The sequence below is a fragment of the Lutra lutra genome, chromosome 5, assembly GCF_902655055.1.
Source record: "Lutra lutra chromosome 5, mLutLut1.2, whole genome shotgun sequence".
In the NCBI taxonomy this organism is placed as follows: domain Eukaryota; kingdom Metazoa; phylum Chordata; class Mammalia; order Carnivora; family Mustelidae; genus Lutra; species Lutra lutra.
The window spans coordinates 32786439-32805617 of record NC_062282.1 but is presented as its reverse complement, the minus strand read 5'-3'; the positions used below and the strand labels follow the sequence as shown (position 1 = coordinate 32805617).

At 35.9% G+C, this 19179-nt stretch overlaps 1 protein-coding gene across 6 annotated transcripts in view; it reads left to right on the top strand.

Annotated features, from left to right (window-relative positions):
* The window catches only part of TTC33 (tetratricopeptide repeat domain 33), a 35015-nt gene extending 20703 nt beyond the window's left edge, over positions 1–14312 (top strand). For all 6 annotated transcript variants that reach the window (XM_047729573.1, XM_047729572.1, XM_047729575.1 and 3 more), the window contains exons 3-5: positions 5432–5513; positions 6835–6966; positions 10673–14312. In XM_047729573.1, coding sequence (XP_047585529.1) covers positions 5432–5513; positions 6835–6966; positions 10673–11026 — 568 coding nt within the window. In that variant the 3' untranslated portion in view covers positions 11027–14312. The remainder of the gene's footprint in view (positions 1–5431; positions 5514–6834; positions 6967–10672) is intronic.
* The last annotated feature ends 4867 nt before the right edge of the window (positions 14313–19179 follow it).

Here is a 19179-nt window from a genome sequence, read left to right as displayed (position 1 = left end):
TGTGTGTGTTCAGTAACCTTTGTCCAGGCATGAGTTACAGTGCTATTGGCCATGAGTTCAATGTTAATGAATCATAAATATATATTAAATAAGATGTCTTTAAACAGAAACACATAAAACAAGGCTATATATTAATCAGTTGATAAAAATATGACCAGGGGTTTGCAGGAACTTAACCCTGTGTTTTCCAAACTACGAGCAATGATTCAGTATTTGCTAATTGAGTCTTTACAGCGCCTTTTTAGAACATAACTTTGGGAATGAGAATCAGCTATATCTGGAATAAAGCTTTTGAGCTTAATAGTGTTTTAATATCTGCAGCTTTTCTTTTTATCAAGAATTTAAATAACCAGGACAAGTAATTAAAATTGTCTCTAAATCTGTTTAAAATCTAAATCTTTCTGGTTCCTGGTAGAGTCTGGATAGTAAGAGATCTACTATACAGCCATTTTTTTAAAAGGCAGTTCTGTACATAATAATACAAAATTATCTCAAGATATAGTAAGTAAAAGGGCAAGGGAGAGAATTGTGTGTATATTTAGAATGTTACCATTTATGATGTTTTAAAAGATACATAGGTCCACATGCTTATAAATCCAAAGATTATCTTTGGCAGAATATCAAGGAACTGGTAACTGGTTGCCTGTGGGAAAGTGATCTAATAGACCAGAGGACAGGAGTAAAGGCAAGATTTGCTTTTCATTTGTACAAATTTTGGGGCACTTGGGTGGCGTAGTTGGTTAAGTGTCCAACTCTTGGTTCAGCTCAGGTCATTATCTCAGGGTTGAGTTTGAGCCTAGCATGGGCCAGCACAGATTCTGCTTAAGATTCTCTGTCTCATCCCCTCATCCACCACCACCTCCCCCAATGCACTCCCCTTTTTTCTTTTCTTTTCTTTCTTTTTTTTTTTTTTGAATATATTCTTACCAAATAACAGTTGGATTTTAAAGGTCAGGTGTTTAACCTACTGAACCACCCAGGTGCCCCAGTGGGTCATATTAATAGAAAATCTGAAGGGGAAGAGTATAGACTTACAGTATAGCATATTATAGTAGGTGCCCTAGTGGGTCATATTAATAGAAAATCTGAAGGGGAGGAGTCTAGACATATATTATAGTATATTATAGTAAATATAATATTTACTACATATAATAATACTAACACTGATAATATTAATACATAATAATGTTAATATAATATAATATAATATGATATGATATAATATAATATAATATAATATACTTATTTCTTCCCTCATTGGCTTTTTTCATAAAGGAAATTAATGAGAATGATATTTTAAGTTGTACCATCCTTCCTTCTAAAGTGATCTCATTTCCAGGCAGTTTTATATCAAGTATAATATGTGTATATTTGACCTCCAAAATACAGCTTTCCTTCTTCAGCAATTGTTCATGGCCCACTTCCTTCCAAAAAGATAGCAGTAATGACCAAAGGGTAATTTTTTCAAGTTTTATGGAGATATAATTGATGTATAACATTATGTAAGTTTAAGGTATAGAATGTGATGATTTGATAAACATATATATTGCAGAATGATTACCACAGTAAAAAGTTAGTTAATACATCCATCACCTCACATTTGCTTTTTTTGTGTGGTGAGAGCATTTAAGATTTACTCTCTTAGCAGCTTTTAAATATAATGTCTAACAGTAGAGGATCCATTTGAATGAATTTTGTATTGAAACAGTAGTAATCAGTCTCTGAGCATTATGCTACAGAGAGAAGCATTTGATAATTTAAAGACATTTAAAAAAGTTTCATATGTGTGATATATATTAAAACAAACTGGAAGTATATACAATAAAGTGTTAACTATATTAACTATGGTTGTTGTCTTTAATTTCTGTGTGTGGGGGGTATGGGTGTGTATGCATGTGCTTTCCTATATTTTCTGATTCTTCTCTGTGTATTTGGGAAATAATTTTTTATATCAAAACAATTATATCAAAACAAGTGTCCTTTACTCAGGTATAGAATACAAGAAATACCTGATTTAAGAATATTTTGTATAAAAACAAACACTTCATGTAAGCACCATAATGTTAGAGCAGCAGAGAACCCAAATGCCCATTGACTGATGAATGGCTGAAGAAGATGTTTAAAACACACACACACATACACACACACACACACTCTAGAATATTACCTAGCCATCAAAAAGAATGAAATCTTGCCATTTGCAATGACATGGATGGAGCTAGATTATATTCTGCTAAATGAAATAAGTCAGAGAAAGACAAATACCATATGAACTCACTCATATGTGGAATTACGAAAGAAAACAGGCGAATGTGTGGGAAGGGAGAAAAGAAAAAAAGGAGAGAGGGAAATAAGCCATAAATGACTCTTAACAATAGAGAACAAACTGAGGTTTAATTGAGGGGGTTGGGGGGTACTAAATGGGCGATGGGTATTAAGGAGCGCACTTGTTATGATGAGCACTGGGTGTTGTATGTAAGTGATGAATCACTGAGTTCTACTCCAGAAGCCAATATTGCCCTGTGTGTTAACTACCTAAATTTTTTTTTAAAGATTATTTTTTTTTAAAGATTTTATTTATTTTAGAGAGAGAGGGAGAGAGAGAGCAGGAGCAGAGGGGCATGGCAGAGGGAGAGGGAGAAGCAAACTCCCCACTGAGCAGGGAGCCCAATGCGAGGCTCAGTCTTGGGACCCTGAGATCATGACCTAAGCTGAAGGCAGGTGCTTAACCAATTGAGCCACCTAGGTGCCCCTCCCCTCCCGCCAAGAATATTTCTGACGCAGGCAGAAGCAGGGAAAAACATTCAGCATTGTGGTAGCACATCATAAAAATGAAGTGAATAATGGTCACACTGTATTCCTAAAACTCTAGTAGTCCTTCACCCAGAAGTAAACACAGTGTTCAAAAAGGTAACTCTTCAGGGACGCCTGGGTGGCTCAGTTGGTTAAGCAGCTGCCTTCGGCTCAGGTCATGATCCCAGCGTCCTGGGATCGAGTCCCACATCGGGCTTCTTGTTCTGTGGGGAGCCTGCTTCTCCCTCTGCCTCTGCCTGCCACTCTGTCTGCCTGTGCTCGCTCTCTCTCTCTCTCTCTCTGACAAATAAATAAATAAAAAAAAAATCTTAAAAAAAAAAAAAAGTAACTCTTCAGTACTCAGCAGGGGCCCCTGTTAGGGAAGAAGATATTAACTGTGGTCCAGGCAGTAGTTCTGATAGCTATGTCTGCATTTTCAGATTGGTTTGCCTGGAAGCAAAGACTACCAGCTTTTCCAGGGCCAATCTGAAGCATCTAGCTCTGTCTAGCTTGCTATTACCAAGTTGCGGTAGCCACTGCTGCAGACTATCATGGCAGCTCCGGCGGGATGTGTAAAGCACACTCCCACCATGTCCACCTTCCCCCTGCTGCTAGCCATGGGGCCGGCTTTGTGGCAGACCTATTTACAGGTGTTGGTAGCCCATTTTCATTTGCCAAGACGGCATGAGACCCCTGGAAATGGTACTGCCCATCTGTATTCCTTGCTAGTCAAAGAACTCTCTAGCAAGGTGAAAACAGAATGTACTTTTTTATGTTCTTCAAGTTTTGCATTTTCTCCCAAATGTCACCTGTATTTCTCTACTTCACTGTCCTCTGTTTAAATAATAATAAATAATAATAATAATCAGTGCATATTGGCCCACATTTTGGTTGGTATCTTTGGTTTGGATCTTCACATATTCAAGTAGGAAATTATGCAGAAGAACACATACAGAGGAAATGAAGGGTCTGGAAAACAGGAAACAATGAGTGATTCCATAGAAGGTAGCACATGATAGGTCTTAATATGTTATGAAAGATATTATCAATGGTTCACCACCTTGGTGTTTATTAGCGTTTCCTGGTTCAAAAAATTTAGATGCCTGGGTCCTCCTCTGAGAATATCTGTTTTAGGTGAGCTGAGGCTAGGCCCAGCTCTGTGTATACGTGTGGTGTGTGTGTGTTGTGTATTTCTTCCCTTCCAGAATCTCCCTAGATCATTCTGGTATAGCCAAGAATTAAAACTAGTGGGTTACATATTTTCTGTTTATCTCGAGAAACCAGAATTAGTAGCACTGGGAGGAAAGTACAGAATAGAAAGTTTCTGCTCGTTGTCATGGAAGATATATTCTGGCAAATAGGACTTTCTCTTTCTAGAAATAGTCACATATACGTGAGTTAAACACTTGTGAAGGATACCATATAGGATAACATAGAAGGATAACATATAGGACTTTGTTATTCCTTAATTTTATTTAAAAAAGAAAGTGCTGTAGTGCTTCTGCAAATTTGGACGTGGCATGCTAACATCGGTTTTAGGCAGGAGGAATTCGTGGTGTCTTCGCAGAGATGCTAGTTGACCATACGGCTCTGGAGGTCACAAGAAAAACCTCACTAGGAGGATATCAGTGGAAAAGTGGTAGTGGAAATCACCATCTCTAAGCTGTTTTTCATTCATTTGACCCATTTTTTAAAAAAGATTTTATTTATTTATTTGACAGAGCTCACAAGTAGACAGAGAGGCAGGCAGAGAGAGAGGGGGGAAGGCAGACTCCCCACTGAGCAGAGAGCCCAATGTGGGGCTCGATCCCAGGACCCTGGGATCATGACCTGAGCCGAAGGCAGAGGCTTAACCCACTGAGCCACCCAGGTGCCCCTCATTTGACCCATTTTTTATAAGCTTACCTTGTATTAATAGTGATGAAAAGATATAGTTCCTGAGCTCATGGAATTTATAGACAAGGAAACTTAAAACTGAAGAATCTTTTTTTAAGATTATTTATTTGAGAGAGAGAGAGCAAGAGCCAGGGGGGAGGGCAATGCAGAGCGGGGAGAGAGAGAGAATTCTCAAGCAGACTCCCCACTGAGCACAGAGCCCGAGGCAGGGCTCAATTCCATGACCCTGAAATCATGACCTGAACCAAAACCAAGAGTCAGATGCTCAACCAGCTGAGCCATCCAGGTGCCCCAAAAGAGTCTTTACACAGTTATCAGGCAACTTCTTAAAGTGTTGTGTGTCAGCTAGATTGTTTCAGGATTGCCCAGGATTGCAACTGGATTATAAATTCCTCAGAAAAGTCCTTTGTAATACTTGTGACATGTATGACAACATTTGCAGACACATTGGGGTTGATGAAAAAAGGGAAATTTTGATGGCGATTTCTCAGCCGGGAAAGTAAAATTGGAGAGAGATTTCTAAGATCTCTTGCATTTATATTTGTCTTTTTCTCTTTTGCTGTCTTTTCCCTTTAACTCTTAATTTTTCTTGCTTTTGTAATGTTATTGTTATTGTTATTGTGAGTTCTTGAATAGAGCTATTTCTTGATATACAAGTATTCCTTAGTACCCGATTTAAATATTTAGTCAGGTACTCTGAAGGCCTTATTAAAAATATGATATTAATGTAACTTAATCACAGATATCGAGAGGCAATTCAAAAATGGGATGAAGCACTGCAGTTAACCCCAGATGATGCCACCCTGTATGAAATGAAATCACAGGTAAGGATCATGGAGAATTTCAGTTTCATTATGAAATCTCACTGTGTTGTGTTCATATGTGTTTGGTGAACAGTAATGAACCAAAATGGCATTTCTTTCCATTTTCTTTCTCAAATATGTCTTTTTCAAATTTTTTAATATTTCCTTTCCAAAATGTGTTACCGTATTATTATTGGTAGGCCCTGGGTGATAAAATATTATCACTGTATTATTTATGGCTCTGCCTTTTGCATGACATAAGAAATTCATTAATTTTCACAGTGAAGTTAACTTATTTCAACCTTGGTAAGATATGAACAGATGCCTATCTTTTAGGAAGTCAGTGATGATTTCTTTTTTTCTTCTTCTTCTTCTTTTTTTTTTTTTAGTGGTGATTTCTTTTTTTTTTTTTTTAAAGATTTATTTATTTATTTGACAGAGAGAGATCACAAGTAGACAGAGAAGCAGGCAGAGAGAGAGAGGAGGAAGCAGGCTCCCTGCTGAGCAGAGAGCCTGATGCGGGACTCGATCCCAGGACCCTGAGATCATGACCTGAGCTGAAGGCAGCGGCTTAACCCACTGAGCCACCCAGGCGCCCTTAGTGGTGATTTCTTAAATGAAATGTGTTTGCTTGCCTTGGAAATTAATTGTAGTGAACTGGGCAATAGCTTTGTTTCTTCAGAATGAGGATGGTTGGACTCTGTATGAGGATATTTCTCTAAAAATGGCCTAGTCCTTAGCAAAAGGTCAGAATAGACTCAATTTATTAATAGTTTGGAAATAACATTTGAATTTTAAAAATACATTTCTATTATTTTGTGGGAAAGTCTATAAAGAAAATCTCTGAGCACTTGGATTAAGTTATCCAAAAGACTTTAAAATCTCTAATGGAGTATCAGACATATTTTTGGGAGGGAATAGTTGCAATTCAGCCTTGATCTACACACTTTACAGATACCTTTCAGATGATGATCTCAAACGTAAGGCACACTGTAAATAGAAAACCACATTGTAAATAGAATAATCAAAAGTGGAATTAAGAGTTCAAATATCTCTGAATCACCATGGCTAGATCATGATCACTTTTTTTTAACTGATGGACAAGAGTGTTCAATGACTGAGAAGGGGATAGTTTATATTTTCATCGTTATTTTAGAAATAGGAAGAATAGTCTTTCCTGACCCTGCATGTCAGAGGTGTGGGTCAAAACCACTGAGATGCTATATTTACCAGACTAAAAATATTTTTTTTAAATGAAAAAGTTTATATATGGTTATTCATTAGTAGTTTGCTAGTTTATGAGTATTACTGACAAGTTTTGTTTCTTTTTTTTTGGCTACAGGTCCTAATGTCTCTTCATGAAATGTTCCCAGCAGTACATGCAGCTGAAATGGCTGTCCAGAGAAATCCACATTCATGGGAGTCTTGGCAAACTTTGGGACGTGCTCAGCTTGGATTAGGAGAGATAGTCCTGGTAAGGAAGTTAGATTATTATAATGATGAAATTTTATTCTGATGTGTTTTTGATTAGCTGAGCCAAAAAGTAAATAGCCATTTATTACATCTGTGCAAAAAATAAATAGCAAATTACCTCTTAAAGGTAGTAAGCATAGATACAGATCATAGTTCTTATTGAATGTCTTTTTCCGTTGAAAACATCAATTATATTAGAGTCAGAATATTTTTTCCAGGGGGCACCCTGCTGATTCAGGTGGTTGTTTCCAACTCTTGGTTCGGCTCAGATCGTGATCTCATAGGCCTTGAGATTGAGCCCCCTGTCAGGCTCCATGCACAGTGGGGAGTCTGCTTAAGAGGCTCTCCCTCTGTCCTTTCCTCTTTCTCTCTCTCTCTCTAAAATAAATAAAATCTTTAAAAAAAAAGAATTTTTTTTCAGGTGTTAGGTAGCACAGGATGAAGAAATGAGAGTTGGCTGTGACCGTTACATCTTGTTTTTGTTTTGGTTTTGGCAGGGCTAGCCCCTAACATCCTAAAGAGTGCTTGCAAATCTAATACAGTAGTGCCAAATTTTCTGTTTGTCATTAATTAAGATTTTACAAGGCTTTATTTACCTTTCACAGTTAGAATAAAAATTAAAAATTAAAAATAGCTTCTTTAAAGGCTAATGAAATGACTGGTAAACCCTGAACTTAACTTTACTAACAATGGCTTTAGTAAGTCATGGATAACTTAGATTTTTCTGATAAATATCATTTCTGTTTACCAAAATAAAGGTGTTGGTCAAATTCTCAGAAATAATAAGTAAGGAATTTTGATGAGAGAATAATTGGTGTCAAATAACTTAAACATGATAATCTGAAATGAGGTTCACAGTGATGGAAACCAGTTTAACCAAAGTCCCTTTTTTTTTTTTTTTTTTTTTTTAACCTGAAGACTTAACTCATACTAGAGTTAGAAAAAAGAAATTCATGGTATTTTGTTTTCTAATGGGTTAACAGGAAGACAAACAAAGCCTATCACATAATACTTGCCCCCCATTTCTGCTTTATTTAAAAGCTTACAAAGCATTATCTCTTTTGCTTGTTAAGTGTCTATGGTAATGGGAAAAAAATCTCTGGATTTAAAGTTTAGCAAAGATTGTCCTGTAAAGAAAGAAAATACTGCAGGAGACATAGTAGAGGTACTTCCAGTCAATCAGTAAAAGTAAAATTGTTTAAGATTTTAAGGTTTTTTTTTTTTTTTGCATAAGGGAGCCAGTTGTTCAGTTGTTTTTTTTTGTTTTGTTTTGTTTTTTAATTTTTTTTTCCTGCTGATACAGTTCTGTCCATTAAAATTATGAAATTCTTGGGGCGCCTGGGTGGCTCAGTGGGTTAAGGCCTCTGCCTTCAGCTCCGGTCATGATCCCAGGTCCTGGGATCGAGCCCCACATCGGGCTCTCTGCTCAGCAGGGAGCCTGCTTCCTCCCCTCTCTCTCTCTGACTGCCTCTCTGCCTACTTGTGATCTCTCTCGCTCTCTGTCAAATAAATAAAAAAAAAATCTTTAAAAAAAAATAAAATAAAATTATGAAATTCTTGCAGGGATTAAAAGTGTAATTTTTTTCCTCATTTAATATAATTTTTAGAGCTGTACTTGGGAAAATCTAAGTTTGTAATTTTTATGTATACTTAAGCTATTTTGAAAGACTGGAATGGTAAGAAAAAAAAGACTTAAAATGTCATTAAGGAAAGGTTGCTATGAAAAATATATTGAAAGCGAGCTAAAAATTGTTAACATCTAACCATTCTTCCTATATTTGCATGTATTTGGACAAAAACACAAGATCATACAAAGATAAACAGACCACGTGGTAGATTAAGAGTCAGTAGGTGGGGAGAGCTCCAGCAGTAATTATTCAGGATTTTATGTGGACTTGGGTGTTGGAAGGCATGAATCATTAAATTCTACACCTGAAACTTACATTATATGTTAACTAACTGGAATGTAAATAAAAACTTGAAACTTAGAGTGAGTTGGGTATTGGAAAACAGTTATAGGCTTAGTTCTTCATTTTCTAATTGCTTGAGGTGTAAAATTAGCTCTTTGAGATCTTTCTTCTATAAATGTCCCTCTTAGTTCTGCTTTTGCTGCATCCATAAGCTTTAGTATGTTGTGTATTCATTCTCGTTTGTCTCCAGATGTTTTCTCATTTCCCTTATGACTTACTCTTTGACTCATTGGTTGTTGAAGACTGGGTTGTTTAGTTTTTGCTTATTTGTGAGTTTCCCAGTTTTTCTTCTGCTACCAATCTCTGGTTTTATTCCATTGTCATTAGAAAAGACACTTGGTATAATTTCAGTCGCCTTAAATTTGTAAACCTTGTTCTATGACCTGACATGTGACCTCTCCTGGAAAATGTTATGTTTGTACTTGAGAATAGCGTGCACTCTGATGCTGTTGGGGGGAATGTTTTGTCTATGTTAGGTCCCTTTGATCTATAGTGTTGTTCAGGTCCTCTCTTCCCTTAGTGATCTGCCTTCTGGGTATTGGGTCCCGTTACCAAAGGTATTGCAGTCTCCTGCTGTCTGTTGTCAGTTTCTCCCTTCAGTTCTGTCTGTGTTTGCTTTATACTTACAGGTGTTCTGGCTTTGGGAGGAATATATGTTTATAATGGTTATGTCTTCCTGGTGAATTGACCCTTCTATCATTCTATAATGTCCTTCTTTGTCTCTTGTGATGGTCAATACATGTTAGCATTATTTGAATCTCAGCTCTGGGTGTCAAAGGTAGGCATTCCCAGTACGTACCTTTCTGATGATGGGTTAGCCAAGAAATCCCTAGATTCTTTTTTTTATTTTTAAAGATTTTATTTATTTATTTGACAGAGAGAGAGAAAGAGAGAGATCACAAGTAGGCAGAGAGGCAGGGGGAAGCAGGCTCCCCGCTGAGCAGAGAGCCCGATGCGGGGCTTGATCCCAGGACCCCGAGATCATGACCTGAGCCAAAGGCAGTGGCCTAACCCACTGAGCCACCCAGGTGCCCCAAATCCCTAGATTCTTATAGCTGCTGGCCTGCAGACATGGAACAGTGCATTTGCCTTGTCTTGAACTAGAAAGCATTCCCTGTACTTCAGTGGACTGGAGTTCTCTGCAGCAGTTTGTCAGGCACTTTCTTTCACACTTCTTTTTTTTTTTTTTTTTTTAAAGATTTTATTTATTTACTTGACAGAGAGATCACAAGCAGGCAGAGAGGCAGGCAGAGAGAGAGGAGGAAGCAGGCTCCCTGCGGAGCAGAGAGCCCGACGTGGGGCTCGATCCCAGGACTCAGATCATGACCTGAGCCGAAGGCAGCGGCTTAACCCACTGTGCCACCCAGGCGCCCCTCTTTCACACTTCTTTAACTTTTTCTTTTTTTCATCATAATCATTATCCAGTGTTTAGGGTACAGCCCTAATTTCTATCCTTACATTCTAATATGTTTTTAAAAAATGTCAAAACACACACGCACACGCACACACACAGTGTGTGTGTGTGTATAAAATATATATATGATATATATTTTTTATATATATATATTTTATATATATATTTTAAAGAGATAGAGTCAATTTAATATATATAATCCATAATATCTATCATAGAGATCATAGAGATAGATATTATGGATTATATATATTAAATTGACTCATTTTTTTTAAACAAAGCAAACAAAAAAAACCTTTTTTTTTTTTTTTAATCTCCCTTAGGCAATTCGAAGTTTTCAGGTCGCCCTTCACATCTATCCAATGAACCCTGAAATATGGAAAGAAGACCTTTCTTGGGCAAGAACGCTCCAGGAGCAGCAGAAGGTTGCACAGAAGATTAAAAAGTGTGACGCATCAGTGGAAGTAACCCATTTCTCACCAAAGTCAATTCCTGACTATGACTTTGAAAGTGATGAGATTGTTGCCGTTTGTGCGGCGATTGCTGAGAAACAGAAGATGGTTCCAGCAAATAAAACAATGGTTATTGTGTCGGCTTCTGGGACTGTAGAGACAGTCACTGAGAAGGAAGATGGGGCTACACCACCAGATGGCTCTGTTTTTATCAAAGCCCGATGAAGTAGCGGGAATCCTTTGAATCTGTCTTTTTGATTACCACTTAAAATTTTAGGTGTAGGGACATTAACTGTGGAGGAACAGAGCAAAACTCCTGTTTATAAAATGAGTTTTGCAGATGAGGCATATAAAAACCAAATGGTAGAATTACGGTATAGTGTTTGGACTACGCTTTGATAAGTTATGATTTAAATTTCTTAAGATTAGAATTCCGAGTACAGTGGCTTTTGATTCATAAACTTAATTTAATCCCAAAATATAAATGAGTGCATTTTAAAGACACAACTTGAAAAGTGAATTCTTTGATAGTGAATCACTTGATGGCCAGTGTCATAAAAATGCTGACTTGTTGATTTTGTTCCGTGATAAAGGAAGTCAGTGATTTCTTTTCCTTCTTTTAGAAATATACTGCTCTTGCTATTCACTCTTCTGTTTTTCTGGTTGCATTAGAGTAGGTCTGTCACAAAGCTCTAATATTTTTGACATTCAGTTTGATTCAAAGTTGTCATTTGGTTATATGTGGAATCTTTGAAAGTTTGGCTGAAAATGCATGCAAATATCTACATTCTAAACATTTTCCCAAGTTTCTCTTAATTCTGATTTGAGCTTTTATTTTGGCTTTAAGATTATTATGACATAGTATTTGCCTCCTTCAGTATTAGATATGTGAAATACTGATACATGTCAGAATGATGGTTTTATTTTTTTAGTTGTTGAAGTGGATAGTGTTCCTTTTCACAGGTGGGTCTTATTTCAGATGTGCATTTTTAAAAAAATGAATGGTTTTTATAGATGTGTCATAACAAATTGTCCTACTGCATTGTCCCAGTCAAAAGCAATATTTTCTTCTTATTTTTAAAAGCTTGAAGATTTGGAAAATAATTTATCTTTTGCTTATAACTTTCCAGCTGATGGTTTGGAAGTCCTTTTCTAGATAACTTTTTTGGAACTACTCAATTAAATTACAATTACAATTTTAAATAACAGATTATATCTTTCTAAAAATAAAAAAGTAAGGCTGTTAATGAGTGCCAGTGAATGAATAATTTAGGCACAACATACATAGAAACTGAAACATGACTGTGGTACAATACGTGAGTAGAGAAGGCTATATTTAAAGAAATATTTCATTGAAAGGCCACAGTCATATTCACAAATCAAAACCGCCATTGTTAATGTGAATTATTATTTTTATATTACATATATTGTAGTGCAATTATATAGACTACTGGGTACTATTACTTCTGACACTCAGGAAGGTATTATTGCTATAAAATTAATTTTATCCTTGTTAGAAATGAAAGTAAGCTATTTTGTTTTAAAGAATCTTACCCTGTTGAAGCATGTGTGTTAATGGTCATTTTTCTGAGATGATTTTTTTTTCCTTTTTAAATTTTTATTTGAATTCTAGTTAGTTGACATATAGTGTGATACTGGTTTCAGGAGTAGAAGTCAGTGATTCATCACTTCCATACAACACCCAGTGCTCATCATAACAAGTGCCCTCCTTAATGCCCATCACCCATCTAGTCCATCTCCCACCCTCTGAGATGATTTAAAAAGTTTTTCCTTTAGTGGAATGCTTACCTCTTTTTTTTCAGAGTATTGTATTTTTCCCCCAAAGTTACATTGCAAAGTTAGCTCTGGTTAGAGAGGTTAGTTTTAGACGAATCCAAAGAACAAATACTAATTACATTTTATTTCATTTAATAAAAGATATTCTCCCAGGGTAGATACTTGGGCATCTACAGAAGTGAGCATTCACCCTTTGGTATGCTGTTTTGAGTATTGGGCTTTTGTTTATCATGTAATTTGTAAATAAATAGTTTTTTCCTTCATTTTAAAGATTTGCCTCTTTGTGTTGTTAGCTTTTGAAAAATTAGGTTGATTTGTTTAATTTCTTTGTTATGTGGGAATAAAATATGTAAAACACCTTGGATGGAGTCTTGCATAGGATGTCCTCAGTAAATGTTAGCTATTTCTGTGAAGAACTTGACTTAGTTTGGAGATATTTAACCTGTTTCTTCTGAGTTTAAGAAAATAGGAGAATTTTGTAATCTTTATCTGAAAGTGAAGAGTCACTACTTTTGATATTTTAGAACAGATGGTTATCAGTTGGGGTTATTCTTGTCATAAAGTCAGTCCTAAAAGAGGCAAGACCCAGGATGGAGGACCTGTAGCTACGATTCTGTTAAAGAACCTAGTCTTTTCCTGTATTCCTATCAGTGGGACAGATTTGTCTTTTCCTTACTCAGATATAAGACATAAATTGGAAGACATAAAATGGAGGGAAAAGGAATAATGAATTATGAAGAACGAAAGCAGCTCATTTATTCATGCCCCAGAAGATGCTCACCTAACACTCTTCTGTGCATGAAGACACGAATGCACATATCATTTTCTAAGATGTGAATACTTATACATAGACATTTGCTAAGCTTGTTAACTGCAATAGCAAACACTTCTAAATCTGAAAAATAGTTGATGTTTATAATAATAATACAATTAAAGATGTTTAATATATTCTCTGAAATAACATTAAATACTATATTGAATATAATTTGTATTATTCTTATTTGAAAATTGTATGGGATAGACACTCGTTAGTCAGAACACCACACATCCAGATCATGCCTGATAATTTGAGAATTCATATATTATTCTCTAGACAATAGGTTTTTAGATTATAACGTATTTATCTTAAATATGCTAACAAATGCTACACAAACATTGAAAAGCATCTAAGTCGTGAACCCAGAATCACTGCAGTTGGGGCCTTTTATAGGTACACACTTTTATAGTAGTAGTCTTAGTGTAAAGAGGTTTTAAATTGATGTTCTATGACAAAACTGTAGTGAAGATTTAAGTAAAAAAGTTTTGTCTGAGAAAGCTAGAGTTCCTATGATTATAACTGACCACTATAGCCTCTTGAGTTTGAAAATTATGCTTTATGTAATGATGTCAAAAGTTTGTTTTACTGCCTTTCCCAGCAGTAAGAAAATTCTTTTTTTTTTTTTTTTTCCAGACTTCGTGAGTCCGTAGCCTTTCTAAATTGACTCTGGACCAGCCATCCTGGAGCTTTGATTCCATGACATACATGTATCTACATGAGTTGTGAGTTGACACAGGAACCATAGTACCATAACTATCTTTGAATTAATTAGTATACTCAATGGGTTTTTTTCTGAGAGATTTATATTAAGCCAATGGTGTGAAACTGATGACATTTTAGGATTGAGAAAGTAAGGGTTTGTTTTTTTTTAATCAATAATAAAGTACAGAAATTTGTGAGTGATTGACTCATTACCAAAGTAAATTAAAATGAAATATGTCACTTTAGTCACTTGCAATTAAATATGCTCTCTGGAAGGGGTAGCCCTGTGGCTGGTGTGCCATGAATTGTGCCTTAATGCATGTTCTATGTGAACTTGGTGTGTGTGCCACGGTGGAAGACAGGTTGAAAAATGTCGATCTACATCTTGTTTTGAGAAGGCAGAGGGTAGAGGTGGCCTCCTCTCGAGGTGCTTCTTTACACATCCATTAAGCAAGGACTCCTGATCGCTCCCTTCTCTGATCACCCCAACTCCCTGCAAAAGGGAGTTCAGGATAAAGAACTGGACATGCAAACCTTTCTCCCCTTCCTGGGGATTTGTAATGCTCGTAGAGAGCCTGTGTTTTATTCTCTTGCCAGACATGGCTTAAGCTTTGCAGTGAAAGGCTCTGTGACTCTGCAGGGGGAGCCCTGGAATTGTGCAGGACTGCCCATTCCTTGGTGAGCAGGTCTGTCTTATTCTGGGTTAGATATTAGGTGGCTCTTACTGGTGCAAACTAAATCTGATATACTGAATCTCCATTTGCCTGGCTTGGCCTCTCAAGTGGCTCAGAAGTTAGGAGGGGGACGGGGAATATTATTTCATGATTCCCTCAAACCTCAACAAAAATTTGTGAAAATTGTATTTCAAAGTAAGCATGAGATAAACACCAAATTGGGATTTTTTTTTTTTCTAATTTTACCTATTTTTCAAGTCATGGAAATTCTGCTGGAAATGGATAATGTCAATCACAAGACAATATGTAAATACTTGTTCAGGTTGTCCAAAGACCTATCCCCTGGGAGTTGTGAAAAACCACAGTATTGACTCTAGATTTACTTAGAAGGAGAAAATGATGAACAAATCATATTCTCTGCCCACCCTGTTAACTTTCTCAAGAGTATAATTTACATATAGTAAAATGTACCCTATATTGTTAGTTTACAGTTTGAGGAGTTTTAACAAATGTGAACAACCACACATCACCATTACCATCAAGATGTAGAATATTTCCATCACCCCAAAGTTCTCTAATGCCCATTTGCCGTGAGTTCTCCTCCACCCCAACAACCAGCACTGTTCAACCACTGATTCCTTTCTGTGACTATGAATTAGATTTGACTCTTCTAGCATTTCAAATCATACAATATTTACTCTGTGTCTGACACTTTTGCTCGGCATAATACATCTGAAATCCATCCATGTGGAGATTCATCTGTGCTATTATGTATATCAGCAGTGGGTTTTATTTTTATTGCTGAGTATTATTCTGCTATATGGTTAAACCACAATTTATAGCTATCCCTGTATGTTGATGGGCATCTAGGTTATTGATGAACATCTAAGTTTTGATCTCTCACGAATAAAGCTGCTATGTATATATGTCGCAGGTTTGTGTGTGTGGCAGTGTGTTTTCATTTCTCTTGGTGAAATACCTGGAGGTAGGATGGTTGAGTCTTATGGTTAAGTGTAGGTCTAACTTTCAAGGAAACTGAAACTTTTCCAAAGTATTTGTGCCATTTTGCATTCTGACAAGCAGTGTATCATTTGCTCCATATCCTTGTCAATGCTTGATGTTGTCATTGTTTTTCATTTTAACCACTTGGGTGGATGTGTAGTAGATCTCACTGTGGTTTTAATATGCATTTCCCTGATGATGTTAAACATTTTTTCATATGCTTATGTGATTGTCTATATTTGGGGAAGTGCCTATTCAAATCTTTGGCCGATTTTTTATTTGGGTTATCTAATTATTGAGCTGTAAGATTTTTTCCTATATTTTGGATAAAAACTCTTTACAAGATATTTGTATTGTGAATATTTTGTCCCCATCTATGGTTTGCCTTTTTTTTTTTTTTTTAAGAGTTTATTTATTTATTTGATAGAGATACAACTAGAGAGGGAACACAAGCAGGGGGATGGGGAGAGGGGGAAGCAGGCTCTTCCCACTGAGCAGGGAGCCCAACTCAGGGCTCCATCCCAGGATCCTGGGATCATGACCTGAGCCAAAAGCAGACGCTTAACCAACTTAAGCCACCCAGGTGCCCCACCTTTTTATTTCCTTGATGATAACTTCAGAAGAGCAGAATTTTAAAATTTTGATGAAGTTCAATTTATATTTATTTATATTTATATTATATATAAAGTCCAATTTATATATTAAATATTTAAATATTATATGTGTACACACACACACACACACACATATATATAAATATATAAAAATGGTTGTGTCTTTTGTGTGCTGAGAAATCTGTGCTTACGCCAAGATCAGAAAGATTTTCTGTGTTTTCTCTAGAAGTTTTAGACTTTTAGCTTTTATAATTAGGTCTGTGATCCATTTGAAGTTAATTTTTATGTGTTGTACAAGGTAAAGGTCAAGGCTCATTTAAAAAATTATTTATTTATAATCTCTACACCTAACATGGGGCTCAAGCTCCTGACTCCAAGATCAAGATTTGCATGCTTTACTGACTGATTCAGTCTGGTGCCCTGAGGTTAATTTTTTTTTAATGTCCAATTAATTATTCAAGTACTATTTATTGAAAAAACTTTCCTGTGGTATACCTTGAAATCTTGAAAATCAGTTTACTGTGTCTTTGCAGGCTTGAGTTGCAGTGTATATCCTGCTACACTGATCTATGTGTTTATTCTTACACCAATTTCACACTGTCTTAGTTACTGTGGCTTAAAAATTTTAGTCTTAAAAATCAGTGTGGTTTTTCTAATTTTATCCCCCCACCAATTGTGGAGCTAATCTAGTTTCTTTGCTCTTTCTTTTTTTAAAAAATTTTATTTTGTTTATTTTTTTTGCCCTTTTAGAATTTTTAGAATTTTGGAATCAACTTGTCTCCATCTGCAAGTCTGCTGGGATTTTGATTTCTACAAATCAGTTTGGGAAAAATTAACGACTATATCATATATTTGAGTTCATGATCATGGTATAACTGTCATTGTTTTAGGTATTTCATTTCTCTTAGTGATGCTTCCTGGTTTTCTGTGAATAGGTCTTGCCCATATGTTTGTTGTTTATCCTTAAATATTCCATATTTTTTGATGCTTTTATAGGGAATGTTTTTAAAATTTTATTTTCCAATTTGATACTATTACATAGAAATACAATAAATTTTTTTGTGTATTGAGCTTGTAACCTACCACCTTGATACTTCATTTATTAGTTGAATTAGCTTTTTGTAGATTCTTTACAATATTCTATCTATAATAACAAGTCTTTGTGCATAAAGACAGTTTTTCTTCCTTTTCATACTGCATGCCTTTTATTTACATCTCTTGCCTTATTGCGCAGGCTAGAACCTCCAGGACAATGTTAAATAGAAGTGGGGAGAATGGACGTTCTTGTCTCATAATCTTTTGGTCTTTCATCATTAAGTATGATGACACCTGTAGTTTTTTTTTATCCATGTCCTTTATTAAATTGAGGAAGTCCCTGGGCAATTAAATTTTGTTAAATGTAAATAAAAATGTATTTTCTGCATCTCAGAAGATCTTATAATTTTTCTTTTATCCTGTTAATATGATGAATTACGTTTATTTTTTAAATGCCAAATCAGCTGCATTCTTAGATAAACCCTAAAGATCCTTTTAGATCTTTTTAAATTAATTTCATAATATTTTATTAAGGATCTTTAAGTCTATGTTCATGAAGAATATCAGTCTGTAATTCTCTTGTAGTTGTCGAATCAGGATAATGCTGAGTTCATTTGTAAAAATATTGAGTATTTCTACCTACTCTTTTCTCAAAGAGTTTCTGTAGATTTGGTATTTCTTTCAATAGTGCTTAATAGAGGTAACAAGTGAAGTCACCTAGGCCTAGTGTTTTCTTTTGGGGAGGGTTTTAAATTAATTGTAAGTTCAGTTTTAAAATAGCCACATTGTAGGTCTTGTCAGTTATGTCACATTGAGTAATAGTATGGTTTGCTTAAATCAGGATTCAAAAAAAGTCCATTTCATCTGTTTATATGTCTCTTCATTTTTTATTTTTTAAAAAGATTTTATTTATTTATTTGAGAGAGAGAGAGAACACAGGAGCGGGGTGGGGGGTGAGGGGGTAGAGGGGTAGAGGGAGTGGGAGAGTGGACTCCTCGATGATCGAGGAGCCCAACATGGGGCTGGATCCCAGGACCCTGAGTTCATGACCTGAGCTGAAGGCAGAAGCTTAACTGACAGCCACCCAGGCGCCCCATGAATTTGATTTCTTATAGATGGATATGATTTAGCTCTCTTACATTCCCCCCAATGTATTTATTCGCCACTTCTGCCTCCATTGCCAATAAAACTGATTATCATTTTGGCTTCAATCTATATTCATTATTTAATAAGATACATAATTATCACACATAGTTAATCTGACCTAGGTTATTATCAGTTTACCTTTTTTTGTACTTTGTTGCATACAGAATCGATAATTACTTTTGTTGTTTTTCTGTAATTTTCCATATACATATTACTAGTTTTCCCCTTCACTGCCTAATAGAAATGTAATACTACTCTCAATATTGCCAGACGTTAACTAATCTGTTAAATTTTTTTTTTTTAAACCTTAGAGAGATCCTAGAGCCCCTCTCCTGCCTCAGTGTAGATGCACGCCCTCCTGGCCTGCTACAGGGCTGTCGCCTTGAGCTCTTTCATCATTGTTCTCCAAATTCTCTTTGCTTCTCCCTTGCATGGAATCTTGTTTCACCCCTTCTCAAAAAAAAAAAAAAATATTGACCTAATTATTCAGATTTTGTGTGTGGACTTGCCAAGGCAAACGTTTTCTGGACATAGGAATGTTTGGCAGGCTCTTCTGTTGGCTCCCATGCTGTGGAATGCGGTGGGTGACCT